The following is a 20978-nucleotide window of genomic DNA, read 5'->3' on the forward strand; positions in this document are numbered from 1 at the left end:
TTTTAAAAGAATAGTTTAATTTTGCCTAGTTGTTTCTTTCCTAAATGATTTTCAGTATTCCTCAGAAGGACAGTAATAAATCTTTTAAAGTAACAAAATAAAGAGTGTTAAAAACTCAGACTTACTGTTCACAATGCCAACAAATATCAAAACAAGAGTACTTACCTCCTTTGCACTCTTGATTTTGGTCAGAAATGTATGCAGCTCCATTGTTTCTGCAAATAGTGCACGACATACTGCCTGATAATGCTTTGGGGCTTCTGATTCAGCTGGGAGATGGGCAGCACATAACTACAGCAAGGGAAAAGGAAGGAACGGTGCTTGGTTATTATTCAGGTTTTTTTTGTATTTTAAAAACAGATACACTAGCCAGGCGGGGTGGCTTATGCCTATTAATTTTAGCACTCTAGGAGGCCAAGGTGGGAGGATTGCTTGAGGTCATAAGTTCAAGACCCCATTTCTACTAAAAATAGAAAAAATTAGCAGGGCATAGCAGCACACACAGCTGTGGTCCCAGCTACTCAGGCAGGAGGATCACTGGAGCCCCAGACTTTGAGACTGCAGTAAGCTATGATTGAGGCCACCAAACTTTACTCAGGGCAACAGAGTGAGACTCTGCCTGAAAGTGACAGGACATATGTAAAAGTTTTAGAGAGTAGGAAAGGAAATAACCATTTATTGAATATTGATGGTAATTCCGGTATTAAGAGCTACCACTTATTTGAGCAATTATCATGCCAGGTACTATATTTGACATGCCATATAAAACCACAGTACCAAGTACTCTTCAGTGTAACCCTGACTTATCCCCATTTTATAACAAAACTGAAGCTAAAGGGAATCAAGTGACTCATCTGTATAGGCACAGTTATCTTAAGAGAGGAGAATTCAAGCACAATCCTTCGGAATTCAAAGTTCTGAAGCCCAGGCTCATTCCAACACATGTTAAATTCTGTAATATAGCACAAAGGATGTCAGGAAAATTTGTGGACCACAGGAAGGTGCCTCATCAATAATTGGGCAGCGGAGAAGAGGGGAGAGTGGTGAGTCCGTGAATGCTGCCTGCAGCCCTAGGGTCCTTCACTGCCCACAGCCCTACAGGACTGCAATATCATGGAAAATCAAACACCATTTGACTTATAAGACTAGAGAGACATCTTATCACAGGTATAATACACAGGATTTTTTTTTTTTTTTTTTTGTAGTTTTTGGCCAGGGCTGGGCTTGAACCCACCACCTCCGGGATATGAGGCCGGCACCCTATTCCTTTGAGCCACAGGTGCCACCCCACAGGAATGTTTTATCTTTCTATAAAATAATTTTGTATCTATGTACAATAGTTATGTTTTAAAGTACTTCATTTGCACTAAAAGCTGTAAGTTCTCTCTTAATTCTTTACTATAGTCAAAAAATTTGAAATTATCACATTGTTATATATTTTATTATATTTAATAATTTCTATCAATTGAAGAACAGATGTCTAATAATATAGATTTTATTTTCATTTGTAATAAGCATCTCATATAAAAGAAATTCTCAAGAAAATATCTTGATTTTGAGTAGGAAATCTTCTCCATAATACCAAAAAAACCTAAGTAACTGATCAGAAACCATGAAAAGCAAAAATCTCACATGTTTAATATTCACGAAGCCACCAGTGAGCAGACTATATATTCTGATCAATTATTTTTATATCCAGAAAATATTTTCCAGTACAGAATTATTAATTCCAAGGTAATGAAAGGAAGTTGCTAAGAGTTTCACCTTTATCTAACTTATCCCATAATCTTATATTCTAATTGCATATGAAAAATGGCATAAGGCAATGGGTTTCAAAATTTAACTTATTCATAGTAAGTTTTTTTTTTTTTGTTTTTTTTTTGGCCGGGGCTGGGTTTGAACCCACCACCTCCAGCATATGGGACCAGCACCCTACTCCTTGAGCCACAGGTGCTGCCCTCATAGTAAGTTTTTTAAAAAAGAAATATTTACATATACTTATTATAGGTAGTAAGTATATGTAAATAAGTATAAGTATAGGTAATATACTTATATTTGTATATAAGTATATATATACAAATGTGTATATATACCTATACCTATATATAAGTATATATACACAAATGTATATAAGTATATTACCTATACTTATATATACACATTTATACCTATATAAATATATACCTATATATATGTGTATATATACTTATACCTAAGCCTATATATAGGTATATATACACATTTGTATGTATATATACTTATATATACCTGTGTGTATTTGTACCTATATCTACGTATTTATATACACAAAAGCTTCACAAAATAAAATTTCAAATGATTTCATACCCCACTGATAGGCTATAAACTATAAATTTAGAAAACCCTGGTGTAAATGTAATAATGAGGTCTACAAATATTTTTAAATTCATCTGATATGATCTTATATCCAGAAAAACCCCAAAGTAATACATAAAAAAACTATTAGTGCTAATAAGTGATTTCAGCAAAGGAGTAGGATACATGATTAACAAACAAAAACCAGTTGTATTTCTATATCACCACAAGAACAATTGGAAAATGAAATGAAGAAAACCATTCCAATTATATTTGCATCAAAAAAAAAGTTAATCAACAAATTTAACCAAGGTGGCGCAAGACTTATACATTGCAAAGTAAGAGGACATAAGTAAATGGAAAGACATCCTACACTCACAGACTGGTAAACTTAATATGGTTAAGATAGCAACTTTAGCTCAAGCAATTTACAGATCAAATGCAATCCCTAACAAAATCTCAACATCTTTTTTTAAAGAAATGAAAAAGCTGATCCTAAAATTCAGAATTGCAAGGGGCCCCTTTTAACAACCCAATTTAGATATTAACAAGTTGAGACTTAGAACAGCTAAGTAATTTGCCCTGTGTCACACAGGTGATAGTCAGCAACAGACGTGAAAATGAACTCAGGCTGTCTGAGTTGGTCCAGAGCCCAACTTCTCTTCCACTCTACTCTAAAATGAATGTATATTACTTTTAAACCCAAGGAAATAATGTTCTTAAAGTGCTTGATCATACAGCATACTATGAATTACAGTAAAAATGCAGCAAGATCATATTTTTACAATTACAAAACAAGGATGTTGTGGGGACACAACTAGAAGGAACAGGTTCTGTCCCACAAGGACCAATATGGTTACATGACCTTGGACAAGCTATTTAACATTGCTGGGTTTCCTTTAATCTCTAAAAGGGAGGTATTAACGTACCCTTTTATATAACCTGTCTGCTCTACAAATAATTTTTTTTTTTTTTTTTGAGACAAGAGTCCTTGGCTAGAGTGCAGTGACATGCGATCACAATTCACAGCAACTTCAAACTCCTGGGCTCCAGCCAACCTCCTGTCTCAGCCTTTCAACTACTTGGGATTACAGGTGCACACTACCATGCCTGGATCATATTTGTAGAGATGGGGTCTTGCTCTTGCTCAGGCTGATCTTGAACTCCTGCCCTCAAATGACCCTCCTGCTTCAGCCTCCCAAAGTGCTAGGATTACAGGCGTGTGTGGGTCACTGTGCCCAGCCTTACATATAAATGTTTAAGTTAAGCTGAAATGCAGGAGTTATTCCTTTGGGTGCCCTCTGATTAGGAGGCTACTTTAGTTGACCTAGTTCTAGCCTGATGGTTCTAAACGCCACTACAGGCTCCTCAACTCCTATTCTAGGACTGCTCTTTCCTTCATGTTAACAAACTTTTAACTGTGTACTTAGCACTTCTGCTCATGTCACAAAGACATCACAAACTTACCTTCTCTAAAATGCAACTCCGGATTTTCCTTATCTTTCCCCTATCTTTTCCAACTCAGTGAATAATGTCATTTTTATCAGAAATCTAAGAGTCCTCCTGGAGTCTTCTCGAGTCACCACACCTATCTAATCAATCGAAAAGTCTTGCTTCTACTGTCAAAATCTACCACCTGAATGCACTATCCTTTTCTCTCTCTCCTCCACCACCATCATAGCCCATTGTTTTCTTTCCTTAGAGGACTCCTGGCTTCTTCTCCTGCCCACCTACAAGATTCTTCTCTGCCTGACAGCCAAAATCATTAACAAATATAATCTGGATTATGTCCATCCCTTGCTTAAAAGCATTCAATCATTCATTCAAATAATATTCACTGAGTGCCAACTAGGTACCACGCACTGTGGTAGAAATGGGCCACCGTATTAAACATGTCCAAGTCCTGGGACTCTCAAAACATTCTAGGGGGTAGCTCAGACCCTTAAACACACACACACAGGGTTAAGAATAACATCTACTATTAAGGAAAATAAATACATCAGATGAGAGACAAAAAATGAAGCCAGGGAAAGAAAGGGTAGATAAGCTGGAAAGAGTGTTTGGGAGGTGGTGCTGCTGCAGAAAGCTCAAGGTAGTAACCGAGTGAGCTCCGAGACGTAAGGAAGGACTGTCCTAGGCGGCACAGGGCCAGCGGCTCTGCCGAGACTTAAAACCAGATCTCTTCTGTGCCCTCATCATCTAGTCTTCAGCCATCTCTCCAACCCCACTGTGTGGCTCTTCCCTTCACTTTGTTCTAGTGACCCAGGAGACTTGCTTCTTTAAAAGAAACCAATCTCTTTTCTGATTCCACACCCTACAGGTATTAACTTAAATGTCACCTACTCAGAAAATCCTCCCTGTTTGTCCTTTCTTAATGCATTTTCCACCTCTAACTTCTGTTATTTTTTAATCACTGTATTCTGTTCATTTTCCTCATAGCAACTGTTAGTTAGAACTTAGGATTACAGCAGTCCCCCCTTATACGTTTTCCTTTCCCTGGCTGCAATCAACCGTAGTCTGAAAATATTACATGGAAAATTCCAGAAATAAACAATTTGTAAGTTTTTAATTGCATGCCATCTGAGTAGTATGGTAAAACTCATACCACCCAGCGCAGTCGCACCCCAGACATGAATTAACCACCACTTTGTGCAGCATATCTATAATACACTGCAGACACTCCCAGCCGTTACTCACTTCTTGGTTATCAGATCAACTGTCATGACACACAGCATTCAAGTAACACTAATTTACTAAATTGTTCTATTTTGTCATTAGTTATTGTTACTAACCTCTTACTATCACCGGTCTGTAGAACAGGGAAAACAGAGTGTATATGGGGTTTTCATAGTTTCAGGCATCTACCAGGGATCCCAGAACACATCCTCCATGGTGAAAGGGAACTGCTGCACCACAAATTGACTTTAAGTATGAGGTAGAAGCCACTGCATTTTCCCCCTGGCCTCCCATTATCAAAAAGGGCCTAGGGAGGCTTTACCCACACATTGCGCTGCCTGCTGCTCACACACCCAGAAGCTGCTCATTTGTGGAGGTGTTATGCTGTGTCACTGGTCCACTCATCTACTATGTGCACTGTCTTAATCACTGTGGCTCTAGAAATCTTAATATATACCAAAGTTCTCCCACATAGCCCTTCTTACTAAAAATGCCATCTTACCCTTGCCCTCTGCATTCCATTTGTTTTAATAAATGGATAATAAACATCAGTTTCCAAAGAAAAATCTGTAGAGATTTTTTTTCTATTGTTGGGGATTTGTTGAGGGTACAATGAACCAGGTTACATTGATTGCATTTGTTAGGTAAAGTCACTCTTATAATTGTGTCCCATCCCCAAGAGGTGTGGTCACACCCTGTGGCCCCCCCATACCCCTCTCTAATTCCCTCTCCCTGCACCCCCCTTCCCCACCCCTACCATGTACTAGGTCATCAATCATATCAGAATTGGTACACAGGATTCTTGCTTCTCCATTTTTGTGATGCTTTACTAAGAATAATGTGTTCCACTTCCATACAGGTTAATACAAAAGATGTAAAGTCTCTATTTTTTAATGGTTGAATAGTATCCATGGTGTACATATACTACAGCTTGTTAATCCATTCCTGGGTTGGTGGGCATTTAGGCTGTTTCCACATTTTGGTGATTGTAAATTGAGCTGCAATAAACAGTCTAGCGCAAATGTCCTTGTGATAAAAGGATGTTTTTTCTTCTGGGTAGATGTCCGTAATGGGATTGCAGGATCAAATGGGAAGTCTAACTTGAGCTATTTGAGGGTTCTCCAAACTTCCTTCCAACAAGGTTGTATTAGTTTGCAGTCCCAGCCGGAGTGTAAAAGTGTTCCCTTCTCTCCACATCCACACCAGCATCTGCAGTTCTGAGAGTTTGTGATGTGGGCCATTCTCACTGGGGTTAGGTGATATCTCAGGGTGGTTTTGATTTGTATTTCTCTGATAATTAGGGATGATAAGCATTTTTTCCTACACTTGTTAGTCATTCACCTATTTTCTTTAGAGAAAGTTCTATTCATCTCTCTTGCCCATTGATATATGGGATTGTTGGCTTTTTTCCTGTGGATTGAGTGATGAGCATTTTTTCATATACTTGTTAGTCATTCACCTATTTTCTTTAGAAAAAGTTCTATTCATCTCTCTTGCCCATTGATATATGGAATTGTTGGCTTTTTTCATGTGGATTGAGTTCTCTATAGATCCTAGTTAGCAAGCTTTTGTCCAACTCGTAATATGCAAATATCCTTTTCCATTGTGTAGGTTGTCTATTTGCTTTGGTTATGTCTCCTTAGCTGTACAGAAGCTTTTCAGTTTAATTAAGTCCCATTTGTTTATTTCTGTCGTTGTTGCAATTGCCACAGAAGTCTTCTTCATAAAGTCTTTCTCCAGGCCGATATCTTCAAGTGTTTTCCCCACATTTTCTTTCAGGATTTTCATTGTTTCATGCCTTAAATTTAGATCATTTATCCATCTTGAATCAATTTTTGTGAGTGGAGAAAGGTGCAGGTCCAGTTTCAGTCTTTTACAGGTGGATATCCAGTTCTCCCAACACCATTTATTGGGAGGGATTTATTGAATAGAGATTCTTTTCCCCAGTGTATGTTCTTATTTGGTTTATCAAATATCAGGTAGCTGTAAGATGTTAGTTTCACCTCATAGACAACTGTTCCAGATACCTATTTCTCTATTTTTGTGCCAGTACCATGCTATTCTGATCACTATGGCCTTGCAGTACAGCCTAAAGTCCAGTAGGCTGATGTCCGCAGCTTTGTATTTATTGTTAAGAATTGCCTTAGCTATGCAAGGTTTATTTTTGGTTCTGTACAAAATAAAGAATTATTTTTTCCAAATCTTGTAAGTTTGATGTTGGTATTTTAATGGGAATGGCACCGAATCTGTAGATTCCTTTGAGAAGTACAGACATTTTAACAATGTTGATTCCTCCCAGCCATGAGCATGATATGTTCTTGTAGAGATTTTTATTTGAGATTGTAAGAATCCTTTAGGGAGAAATGGTATGTCTCAACTCATTAGTTCTTTTTAAATTATTTTAACAATATTTAAAAATATTTTATAGTTTTCTTTATAGAAGTTTTGCATAACTTTAGTTTGATTTCTTCAGAAGTATTTGATTTTAGGGGCTGCTGTTACATGTACATATTTTATATATATAACATATGTATTATACATAATTTTTATATTTCATTTTCTACTTTTTGTTGTTCTGGTTTTATTTACTGACTTTGTATCCATGACCTTCCTAAATTCCCTTATTAATGCTCAAAGACAATCTGGTTGATTCTTTCACATTTTTTATGTAATACATTATATGTGAATCACTGTAATTATATTTCTTCCTTTCCAGTCCTTACAACTTTAATTCCTCTCTTGCCAGACTATACTGTTGAGGACCTCCACTCAATGCTGAATACAAGTAGTGAGGCAGGAACTCACAGTTCACTATCAACCTCAAAGGGAAAACTTCCAACATTTCACTATTGGTGCTGTCCATGTTCCTTTAAATAACACTAATCTATAGATAACATCTGTGTATGTATTTCCCTTTAGTCAGGACTTTCTGATCCCACAAGTTATGATAGGTCAGTTTATTTCCATTGTGATTTCTTCCCTTATTTTAGGGCACTTAAAAATGATTTCTTAATTTCCAAGTGTATGTGAAAGTAATAAAATATTTTTATTATTGATATCAGACTTAATTCTATGGTAAGAGAAAACTCCTATATAATTTTAACCCTTTGAAATGTATTAATATTTGTTTTTGCTTATGGCCTAAAATACGATCGAATTTTTAATTTTTCCACATATCCCTGAAAAGAATGTGTACTCTGCAATGGGTGGGTACTATGTCCTATAATGTTAAGTCAGACTTGTTATTCTCAGTTGTTCAAATATGCTGTATTTGCACTGGAATGAAGAGAAGCTTGTGAAGCCTCCCACTACAGCTGTGGGTTTGCCCACTTCCACTTTTAATCTTGATTTAATTATTTATTTGATTCAGTGTTATTGTAAAGGCTGTTATTTAGTACATACAAATTTAGCATTCCCATTGCTCCTTCGTGATTTGAACTTTTCATTGTTAAGCATCCTTTTTTATCTCTAGTAATGCTAGATTTTCTATGTTTGTCAGAAGAGATATTTTACCTTTATTGTTGAGATACGTTAGTATTTCAGGGTAAATAACTCTAGATTCTATTTTAGAACTTAGAAGACAGCACTCCACTCCATCTCCTATCACATTTCCTCTTAGTCAGTTATAAGAAGGTGGACAGTCATATACTTCTCAAACCTTAGTTTTTTCATTTGTACAATGGATGTAAGAATGCCTATCCAAACCACCTCATGGTGTTACCTTAAGGCTGAGATAATGGAATGAATGTGAAAACACTTTAACTATAATGTACCAAATTAAAACATAATATATCAAATTAAAAGATTAGTTGGAATAAAAAACTATCTGGGAAAAAAGTTACACACGAAAGAAGGTCTTGCTCACTTAGAATTTAAAACACATTGCCTCCAAGTTCCCAAACATCCTATTATCTGTATCACTCAAATTTAGTTTCACATTTCTACTTCCAGCAAGGAGAAAGTAGTTGTATTTCTTCAGTTAATTCTTGTCTTTTCAAAGGAAACAGTGAGTCGATTTACCAACTGAGGTTTTAAACTCACTAAGCAAATCACAAACATATTATGTATTACTATATCGTGATGAATAATAGGTTTTATAATATTTTAAAATTTCTTTTTACTTTCAGCAATTATTTTTTTCTCCTCGTTTAGCTAAAATCAACATTCAAAATACATTATTTTAGGAAGAATAAAAACCATTGTTACAGATAAGGAGAATTTTATGGGTTGGTTTTGATTAGCATGGAAACCAGGAAACAAGAGGTAAGGATATGATATGCTCCAAAAAATTTCTTAAGGATGGAATTGGTAAACTTTAGTTTTCCTCCAATCTATGAAACCTGTCTTCTTAAACACCCTTCTAACTATTTATTTTCACATAATAGCAATAAGTTAAAATAATAAAGAACATCCATTCAGAAGTTCAAATTGTTAGTATCACTAAGAATTTTAAAATTCGGGGGTGCCTGTGGCTCAAAGGAGTAGGGCACAGGTCCCATATACCGGAGGTGACGGGTTCAAACTCAGCCCCAACCAAAAACTGCCCCCCCCAAAAAAAAGAATTTTAAAATTCCAATTACTCTTTGGCGCTCATCTTCCAAAACTGTAGTGTAAGACAGCAATCTGGTATGGCATTTGTCACCATCTGGTGCCAGACTGATTTTATGAGTCTCGTTGCTTAGTGGATGTTCTCTTCCTCATTTCCCATTCGTTTTATACCATCTCTCCCAATACACACACATCCCACCAAAAACTGTAAGCTCACTTTCAGAAGTGTAAGTAGTCTTATTTCTTCTTCTTTTTTTTTTTTAAATAAATTTTACTGTGTATATTTGAGGTTTACAACACCATATATTTTGGAATACATATAAATAGTAAAATGGTTGCTTTAGTGAAGCAAATTATCATCTTGTATACTTTTTTGTAACAAGAGCAGCTCTACTTGTTTTACAAAAATTCTTAATATAATATAATTTTATTAAGTAGTTTTTCATCTTAATGTAAAACCTTTCACTCTTCATTTTTTAAATCACTATTTACCACTGGTCTTCCACAGAACAAGATGGTCATTTGTTTTATTTAGCTTTTAAATATATTTGTTTTTAAAAAATAAATATTAACATTTAGAAAACATAAAATGAAAATGTGCAATTTCTATTTGTATATATATATGAGAGTATTTTACTTGTATAGGCTGTTAATTTGCCTTTCTTTTTTTTTTTAAAGACAGAGTCTCACTCAGTTGCCCTGGATAGAGTGCCATGGCATCACAGCTCAGAGCAACCTCAAATTCTTGAGCTCAAGTGACCCTCAGCCTCCTGGGTAGCTGGGACTACAGGTGCCCACCACAATACCTGCTTAATTTTTTTATTTTACTAAAGATAGGATTTCACTCTTGCTCAGGTCAGTCTTGAACTTTTGAGCTCACAGGCTAATGATTTAAAATGAGAATTACTATACTATAGATCTTAAAAGAATATATCTGAATTTCATTAAAATCTTCACCTGTATAGTCCCCTTCCAGAGTTCCTGAGAGATGTTACATCTAAGAAGAGTAAGAAGTAGGGTGCTCAACACACCTGAACACTACCACCTTCATCACTCCTCCACCCTGCTGTCTCTGACGTACTTTATGAAAAGATGGGACATAAATGATATACTGTCAATACTGCTTACAAATCTAGTGAACATGGCACATAAATAACTCAAAATAGAACTATTTCTTTTAAGGCTAATTTGACAAATCTATCTTAATTTTTGTCTCTATACATTTAGCACTGTAGAAATCATGGCCTTCAAAGTATAGCAAAACCTAACTAAAGAGAAAAATTCAATACAACCCAGTGAACTGTTTTGTTAATAGAACTACTAGTAGGAAGGTCAAGAAAACAAAGCACAATAATCAGCTGTGATACCTGAGACGCAGCATCGCAGCATCGCAGTTGTTATCTACTTCACAAAATGGAAATGCAGAAGTCAATGGAAGGCTTGAGGCCCAGTCACGCTGAGGTGCGTGATGTTAGGAGCAGGAGTGTGTCATCTCCCAAAGTGATGTTTTGAGAGATAGAATGCAATCATAAAAGGGCACATTCAGGCTGTTAAGGTATAGGAACTATTATGAAATGCTGAATCACCATTTAGTTTTTTAAAAATGAAATACCTCTTATGAGAAACAAGTAATTCACCAACTGCTACTTTACCTTCATGACGTCTCTATACGACCGAATAGCTGAGACTTTCCTCTTTGCATCGCCTTCATCTTCCAGGCCTTCATCTGCAGCCTCATAGCCCTCATCATTGCTACCATCGGCTTCTGCTGTGTTGGCCATAAGATCAATGAGTTGCTCTAGGGGAGGGCTCAGCTCCCTTTCTTCATTCTCCTTCAAACCATAGTCCAGTGCTTTATAAATAATAATTCCCAAAGATTCAATAATCTAGGAACATTAAAGACAGTGGTTAATGGGGATGACTGAACAGTTCTAAAATGCACAAACTATTCAGCATAATATTTAAGCTTAGTTTTATTCTATTTCAGAAACATGAGAAATTACATTTCAAGAGAAACTTAAGTCTTACCTGTGCATAGAAAAAAAGCTCAGATATAAATATTAGTGTGATCCCTCAAAGCAAAACAGAACACATACACAAACTTTTTATATTTTTTAGATTTACACTGTATGCTAAAATCTATATTATCCATTCACATAAAAGACTAACTTTTTGTCACCATCTGGTGCCAGGCTGATTTTATGAGTCTCGTTACTTAGTGGATGATTAGATTGATTTTCCACATTCCCAAAAGATATTTTTGAGAATAGACATGGTTATCAAAGAAAATATCCTTTCAGAGCTGTTATGCCAATGTTTATCTAATAAGAGATTTCACAGACATTCCAAGATCTGAGAGACTGAAAACTCCATAATGGATAGCAATTAACTTAAGCCTAAACAAAAAAACTATTCATATCCATATATATATTGCTCATTCAGTTCCATTTAATCACTAAAAACATGTCTCATAGGATGTAAACAAATTAGACTTTCAAACCCTGAAATTCAACATAGGGTACAGATAATCCTCCCCACCTCCATCACCCACCCCACCCCCCGTGATAGGAACCTGATTCATGAACACTGACTACATCACTGTGAACCCTCCCCACCCCCCACAGTGATATGAACCTGATTCATGAACACTGACTACATCACTGTGAACACCCCCCCTCCACCCCCCGTGATAGGAACCTGATTCATGAACACTGACTACATCACTGTGAACCCTCCCAACCCCCCGCAGTGATATGAACCTGATTCATGAACACTGACTACATCACTGTGAACATCCCCCCCACCCCCGGCAGTGATATGAACCGGATTCATGAACACTGACTACATCACTGTGAACACCCCCCACCCCCCGCAGTGATATGAACCTGATTCATGAACACTGACTACATCACTGTGAACACCCCCCCTCCACCCCCCGTGATAGGAACCTGATTCATGAACACTGACTACATCACTGTGAACCCCCCCTACCCCCAGCAGTGATATGAACCTGATTCATGAACACTGGCTACATCACTGTGAACACCTCCCCACCCCCCGCAGTGATATGAACCTGATTCATAAACACTGGCTACATCACTGTGAACACCCCCCCACCCCCTGCAGTGATATGAACCTGATTTGTGAACACTGGCTACATCACTGTGAACCCACCCCGCCCCATGATATGAACCTGATTCATGAACACTGGCTACACCACTGTAAACATCCCCTGAGAACTGCTCCAAACTTGGCCAGTACTGGGAATCCTACTTTATTTCTCAAACATACTTGTATTTTCTGCTCAGAAAAAAAAAAAAAAAAAAATCACATACAAAACCTTTTTATTTTACAACACCAACAGCTCAATTCATTTCACCTTAATCCTCCCCATTTTATTTTAAGAACACAAGCAATGAAGCCAAAGATTTAGGATTAAATCCTGACTTTTACCACTAGCCACCTGCCTCTGGGCGAACTATTTCAGTCACGATTTTTTAAATTTATAAAATGGGTATCAGTGATACACTTACATTTCATGAGATCTCATTAAAACTAAATGCATTCGCAATGCATGGATGTACAGTAACTAACCTGTAACAGGGACTCAATGTTTTTACCTCCCTTTCCTTGCCTTAGCTCCTGCTTTTCCAATGTTTATCCAGTTATCCGTCAAAATAAAAAAAATCTTTCATTTTCTTTTATCCACTTGTAGCTGGCCAACACAGCATTGTTGGTTTTTATTAGTGGTTTATATAGTATCAAATATAAAGAAAAGGAAAGTCAGGTTTTATAGAGTTAAACACATGAGACTCACTGACACATACACTGTGGTATTTTATTTATTTATTTATTTATTTTAGAGACAGAGTCTCACTCTGTTGTCCTTGGTAGAGTGCTATGGTGTCACAGCTCACAGCAACCTCCAACTCTTGGGCTTAGGCGGTTCTCTTGCCTCAGCCTCCCAACTAGCTGGGACTACATGCACTCACCATAAGGGCTGGCTATTTTTTGTTGCAGTTTGGCCAGGGCCGGGCTCAAATCCGCCACCCTCGGTATATGGGGCCAGTGCCCTACCCACTGAGCCACAGGCACCACCACACTGTGGTACTTTAAAAGCACTCAGTCATTCCCTTAAAAAAAATCCACAAAATATGAAATCTACCTTAACCAAATGAAATAACAGTTCTCAACACTATTCATTTGAACAAAATTCAAAATGAATATAATGCTGAAAAATTATCATTTATTTTAGTTGGTTTTTTGTTGTTGTTGTTGTTGTTGTTGTTTTGAGACAGAGTCTCACTCTATCACCCTGGGTAGCATGCGGTGGCATCATAGCCCACAGCAACCTCAAGCTCCTGGGCTTTTTATTTTTTTCCTTCTATTTTTAGTAGAGACAGGGTCTTGCTATTGCTCAGGCTGGCCTCAAACTCCTAAACTCAAGGAATTCAACTGCTTTGGTCTCCCAGAGTACTAGGATTACAGACATAAGCCACCATGCCCAGCCTGCTTAAGAATTCTTAACTTCTAGTTTTTAAATACTATTACTTTTTAAATATTTTTTATTGAAAATACATAATATTTTGAGGTTTTTATGATCTAACCTGGAACTCTAGCCACTATTTTCAAATAATGGGTTAAAACACTGGATCCTCCAAGTTCCAAGACAACCGACTAGGCTTGGTCACCCTTCTAATAGTTTGAGCTATCTTTAAATATAGGTGATCTCCTTAAATAAGTAACACTGAATTTAGGTTCTTCTTTTTAAAATACAAGGCTAACTAGAATATAAAATATAAAACTAACTATTACCAAGACCACCATCACCATCACCATCATCTTCCATCATTTTATTACCGTAGCTCCACAGTCTATTATCTGAAACCTTTGAGGTCATTTGTAAATTCAGAATTTTCAGATTTTTAGAAAGGTTTATTAAACAATTCCCCTGTCTTCTGTACTTCCCCCACTGGGATCTAGGGCAATATCCTATCCAACACAATAATATTCCCATAATAAAAATGTATGAATATTTATACTTAGTAGGAAAATAAAAGACTATTTACATAGTTTCATACTGGCTCAGGTGAGATTTTTCCCAGCAAATGAGTTTGGTGCTATAATAGTAGAAGAACTTTTGCTTTTTAGAGCTTTGTAAATAAGTATTGTACAATAGTACTATCAACAGCAACAACAGTATATAATTGAGGCTCTGGGAAGGACTGTGAGTTAATAGGACTGACTGCAATAGCATTCAAGCTAGTTTATCAAGTTAGGTTTAAGTTAATCCTTTTGTAATCTGAAAACCAGCATTCAGTTTTATTTGTTTTTTTGGTTTTTTTTTTGAGATCGTCTCATTATGTCGCCCTTGGTAGAGTGCTATGGCATCATAGCTCATAGCAACCTCCAGCTCTTGGACTTAGGCGATTCTCTTGCCTCAGCCTCCCAAGTAGCTGGGACTACAGGCGCCTGCCACAATGCCCGGCTATTTTGTTTTTGTTGTTGTGGTGGTGGTTGTCTCGATGCAGGTAGTCGGTGCCCTAGCTGCTGAGCTACAGGCCCTGAGCGTGTTCTTTTTCTTAATCAGTGGGAGAATAAGAGATAAAAAACCTTCCTAGAATAAGCAATTTTAGTAAAGTTGCAGGATACAATGTTAATATACAAAAGTCAGTAAGTAAATGGCTTACTATATGCCAGCAATAAACAAGGAACACAGGAAATTAAAAACATAATATCATTTACATTAGTACCCATGAAAATAAAATACTTGGATATAAATCTAACAAAATAGATATACAAAATCTATATGAGAAAAATTATAAAACTGGTGAACAGCCTCAAAGAAGAACTAAATAAATGAAGAGACATTCCATATTCATGGACAGGAAGACTGAATGTCATTTCAACTAGATCTATAGGTTCAATGCAATCCAATCAAAATTTCAGAAAATTATTTTGCAGATAATTAACAAAGTAATTCAAAAGTTTATAAGGAAAGGACAAAAACCCAGAAGAGCTGATATAATATTACTCTTAACCGGTGGACCACAGTGACATTCTGGGTCTCCCTGGAATTAGTGTCAGTTCAGACCCCACCAGTCCCCAAAAGTTCTGATTACTTTCTTTCCCCCATGCACAGTTACCCTGGTAAAAGGCCATAGGTCTTTGGGGAAAGAATTAACAATACAAATTTTGAGTGGTGCCTGTGGCTCAGTGAGGAGGGCACCGGCCCCATATACTGAGGGTGGCGGGTTTGAACCCAGCCCCGGCCAAACTGCAACAAAAAAATAGCCAGGCATTGTGACAGGCACCTGTAGTCCCAGCTACTCAGGAAGCTGAGGCAAGGGAATCGCCTTAGCCCAAGAGCTGGAGGTTGCTGTGAGCTGTGACAGCACAGCACTCTACTGAGGGCGACAAAGTGAGACTCTGTAAAAAACAAACAAAAAACAAAAAAAAAAACCCACAAATTTTTGGCACTGTACTGAGATCATCCCCTCAAGAGAACCCAGCCTTCCTATAGTCAATGGGTTCTGGGTCTGTAAAATGCTCAAGTGCAGAAATTGATTGAGGGGTCACGACTCTTTGTTTTTATGATTCAAGATAGATTTTATTCACTTAACCTAGACCTTTCTTTCTTATACAGATCAAGTAAGAACTGTAGAGGAATGGACAACATGCTTGTAAGGATAGTTACCGATTCTTATCACATTAAAAGGAAACACTGAGAATAAGACAGTCTCCTGGCAAGCCTAGAGATGTTTTGTGACTTAGGGGCAAACCCCCAAGTAACTCAGTGTTCCGGAATGAGATAAGATCAGTCACTCATTAGTAAGCAGGTGTTAAATATTGATGCTTGGCTGTGGGGAAAAAAACACGTGAGGACAGAGCATGTGGCAATCCTTACACCTGCAGCCCTCATATCATTACTTTTTAACTCTCCACACCTGTTGTGTATAACCTTTATAAATAGCCATTGCAAAGGGGGCTCAGGGCTCTCCTGCATCTCTGGTTAGCCCGCCTCTTGCAAGCTAGCACTTCAATCTGTGTCCTGCCTGGTTCTTTTGTGTGGTGCCGGGAGGTGTAGCGTCCCTGGCAGCAACAAAGAATTTAATAGTTTTCCTATTTATTTCACTTCTATGAACACCATGATCAAATAGCCAAAGCCACAGGTCTTTACAAGACAGACAATTCTGACTGCTGCTGTGTAACTGTTCATTATGGTCAGCAGTTAACTCTGCTATCCACCGTGGTCACCATACTACCCTGCTGCTGTAACTCTGCTGTCCACCACGGTCACCACACTACCCCCTGCTACTGTAACTCTGCTGTCTACTGTGTCACCACAGTACCTTGCCTTTGCTGAATGAGTGCAACCATTTGGCTGCTGCCCCATGCGAACCAGTATTTTCCTTTGTATTTAGGTTTCCCAGTGTAGTGACCAGAATTCCCACCATTAAGGTCAGGCATATGTAGAAGAGTGACCACAAAATTCTTCAAAAATACTGAGGTTCCCCTTGCAAATTTATTTCTCCCAGCTATGGTGTCTGCTAGAACCACTCAGTGTGGGTGAGTAGGTCTTCAGTGACAAATTCACTCTAACCTTCCAATCTTTTTTCTCATCTTACTACAACTTGGAATGGTAACCTTTTACTACCACTCATGTATGCTGTTGCTCGAACGTCCCGGTTTCTCATCCTTTTCTTTATATGCTCTACCCTTTCTTGTCTCTCAGTTACTGTAAGTATTGACTCTACCTTCCACATAGCCTTTCCCCTGAATTTTTGTACCTCTAACTCTTTATTTCTCCGTCCCCCTCCTCCAAAGAATCTCCTCTATGATGGTTTGTTAACCCCAGTTTCACCATTGCATCAAAATCTCAACTCATCTTGCTTCCGTATGAAAATTATTTTTCGTTTTGACTTGTACTATTATGTGGTACATTTCACTTGTTACCTTGGATTATATCAATAGCTAATTCATATATCTTAATTCACCAACAAGACTAAGATCCTTGAAGGCAAAATCCTTCTGTAATTCATCTTTGTATCTCCACATTATTAATTAATGAATGAGCCAAATATAAATTCCTTCGCCTTAGACATGTATAGTTTAAAGTTAGATAAGGAATTTATGAATACAGGGAGAAAGGCCTGTCGCTTCGATCTTTGTCACTCCAACAGACCACTATCGTGCTCTGAATAGCTCTGAAACATTCCTGTAGCAACTCCTATGCCAAGGATAAACAATACCTGATATGGCTTAAACATCCTAAGTCTATTCTATTCATCCTTCCTGTATTAAATCTAAGCCAAAAAGTAGTTCTAAAATACACCCACACTCTTAGGAAGCTAGGCATAAGGCCAACTATGTACATAAGACTAGCTAGGCATCTGTACATGAGTTGACATCACTTTCAATGGAATGAGGAAATGTCTAACTCTTGGCCAGAGAAGTATGAGTGGGGACAAGGAGTGACTACCAGAAAAGTAACTGGAAAAATAAGAATACCTGGACATACAGCTTGCATAAATATATACTTATTCTATTAATAATTTTAGTAGCTCATTGGCCAAAATTTGTGGACATGTTAAGTAAACTCAAGAGAAAAAGCAGCATCACGTCTAAAATATTCATCTGAGTTACTTGTCTCAAGGCAGAAAACCATCACTCGTGCCCTGTGACACTGGCACTGGCCCCCCTAAGACATTTCCAGAGCCTCTGACATTCATTAAAGTAAACATGAACTGTAGAGAAATGTTTTTCAGTTTCCAGAAACAAGTCAAGCACACCAGAATGCTGTGGTTCTAAAGCCTAACCAATTGATGGGTAGGACAAAGAGAAAATTAGATATTAGTAAAACCACATGTTCCAAAATTTAAGGCTGTTATAAGGCCAAACTTACTCATTTACTCTGTGTGGGGTCAACAGACATGGATGGTCGCCAGGCCCAGCCAGGCCCAGCAGCGTAGGGCAACCTCCCTGGGGACCTGCAAGCAGCACTTGTACTGACAGCACCACTACCCAGCCCGTGCCAAGTCTTCCTCTCATGTTACTTCCCTTCATCCAGCCTCTCTTCATGCTGGCACTGACTCCTCAAAGTATCTAGCTAGCACTTTGCTTCACATAGAACGTGTATTTTAGACTTTTGTTTAATGTGCATAAATAACAACAGCACAAAAGTCTTAAGTGTTGAATCTGATGAAAAGAAGATGACTTCCATCAAGATCATGAGACAAGGTGCCAGCACTCCAGGCGGCTAGCCGACAGTGGGCTGCTGCTGCCTTCATTGCCATGCCTTATTGCCAGAATTCTTACTTCTCCATCCTTTAAAAAACAAAACAAACAGCAGTTTCTCAAGTCCTCTTGCCAATCAGATGTATGGGTCTACTTATATTTGCATAATGATGCACTGGAATCATGGTCTCCCTTGTACACCACAATGCTGCAAGGTAGACACTATTGCCATTTTAAAGATGAGAAAACTGAGCCTGAAAGAGGGCTAAGTTGCTGAAAGCCAGGCGGTCCACAGGTAACAAGGCCAAGTTGGAGCGCTTAACTTATGAAATTCCATCTCCAGAACTGTACTATACCACAGACTGAACACCTCCTACCCTGCCAATGTTGGTCTAAAATGTGATTATCTAGAAGTAAAGTCTCTTCCATGTAGAGTATAATCATCAGAGAATACACCATATGAGTACTTTCCTTGTTGCACATCCTATGCTTCTATAAACAAAACTAGCTGAGCATTATGATTCCTGGTAAACTCGTTAAATTACTGACACCACAGTAAAATCATTTAAAATCTGGAGTCTGCCATCTAATGTATTACTTATAAAATTGGCCAATTTGGGTATGCATTCTGAATCTTTTTTTCTTTCTTTTTTTTATTAAATCATAGCTGTATACATTAATGCAATCATGTGGTACAATGTGCTGGTTTTATATACAATTTGAAATATTTTCATCAAACTGGTTAACATAGCCTTCATGGCATTTTCTTAGTTATTGTGTTCAGACATTTATATTTTACATTTAGTAAATTTTGCATGTACCCTTGTAAGATGCACCCCTAGGTGTGGTCCCACTAATTACCCTCCCTCCACCCATCCTCGCCTCTCCTGTCCCCTCCTTTCCTCTCCCTTTCCCTTTCCTGAATCTTGATTTAAATGTTGAACGGGATAGTCTTAACTAAGAAGCCCTTCAGAACATCAGGGACATTTTTCCCATGCGAACATGGGAAAAATTACAGCCTAACTGTATAAATATTGACCTGTTGTTCTTCCCATCTCGTTCCTAAAAGTATTATAAAAGACTTAAGAAAAACATGGAATGACTGAGGAAAAAATCCTAATAACTAGAGGAAGAGCTAGGATGAGGCTAGGCCAGGGGTAGGAGTAGAGGCAGGGGGAAATCACAGAATCACGTAGTGTCACATACAGATTCTCTCAATTAAGGGAGGCGGAACATGATGGCGGACGGGACGGATGTGTAGCCCACCTCTCCCAAGTCATCAGGTGAGAGGAAGAGGGTTCTGGACCTTTCCCACGTGTGGATTACTGGTGTGGATGGACAGCTGGAGACACTCAGCGAACTGGCAGATTGCTGTATATGAGGGGTAATTTAAAACACGGACTCTGTTGTAGAGATTTGTCCCTGCTTGGCTGTGCTGGTCAGCAGGCCCCTCCCTTACAGCAGCTTGCAAATACTGGCAAAACCCAATTGACAAAAATTTATTCTTGAGCTGAGGGTAGCACCCAAAAGGAGAGCTACTCAAAACCATGGGGAGCTGAGCAACCCAATGGAAAATTAAAGGGAAGAGATCCCACCCAGGAAACAGACATTTTGAACTATCAGAAATGGCGGACGCCTTCCCCCAGAACAACAGGAGTGATTAAATAGACCGGAGCATTCCTGGTAGGGAATGTTGGAGGGGGCTGGCAGTTCAGGCTGCGCGGTGAACTGGCAGGTGGCTGGACTCAAAAGTCCCGATTCAAAAGGGAGACTCTGAACCACAAAACTGAGAATAAGGTCCCCAACCGCTCCAGCTGCAGGAACCAGCTGCAGCTGGGGACCCTTCAGCAGCCGTGCAAGCCACCAGCAGCTGCGCAAGCCAGCAGCAACCAACACCCTCCCCCACAGCCGATTGCAGTCGCCAGTTTGCAGGAGAACGTGGGAGCAGAGTAGAAAGATTTGTAAATGGTGGATAGGAATGCTGTCTGGAACAGAGCAGCTGAAATTGCACAATAGTTAGGTGACAAATTTTTACAAAAACTCCAAAATGGCGATCTGGAAGGTAGGGTGGTTACCGTGGTAACAGTATAAACTATGAATCAGGTATAAGCCTGGGAACCACTCACAGCGCCACCTGGTGTCCAGAAAATATATTGCATTATAAATATATTCCTACCAAAGTT

At 38.3% G+C, this 20978-nt stretch overlaps 1 protein-coding gene across 2 annotated transcripts in view; it reads right to left on the minus strand.

Moving 5' to 3' along the window:
* SPIRE1 (spire type actin nucleation factor 1) overlaps positions 1-20978 on the minus strand; it is a 205130-nt gene that overhangs the window by 99802 nt on the left and 84350 nt on the right. For both annotated transcript variants that reach the window (XM_053571882.1, XM_053571883.1), the window contains exons 3-4: positions 11211-11444; positions 166-291 (exon numbers count right to left, since the gene is read on the minus strand). In XM_053571882.1, coding sequence (XP_053427857.1) covers positions 166-291; positions 11211-11444 — 360 coding nt within the window. The remainder of the gene's footprint in view (positions 1-165; positions 292-11210; positions 11445-20978) is intronic.

The sequence above is a fragment of the Nycticebus coucang genome, chromosome 19 (genome assembly GCF_027406575.1).
Source record: "Nycticebus coucang isolate mNycCou1 chromosome 19, mNycCou1.pri, whole genome shotgun sequence".
Taxonomy (NCBI): domain Eukaryota; kingdom Metazoa; phylum Chordata; class Mammalia; order Primates; family Lorisidae; genus Nycticebus; species Nycticebus coucang.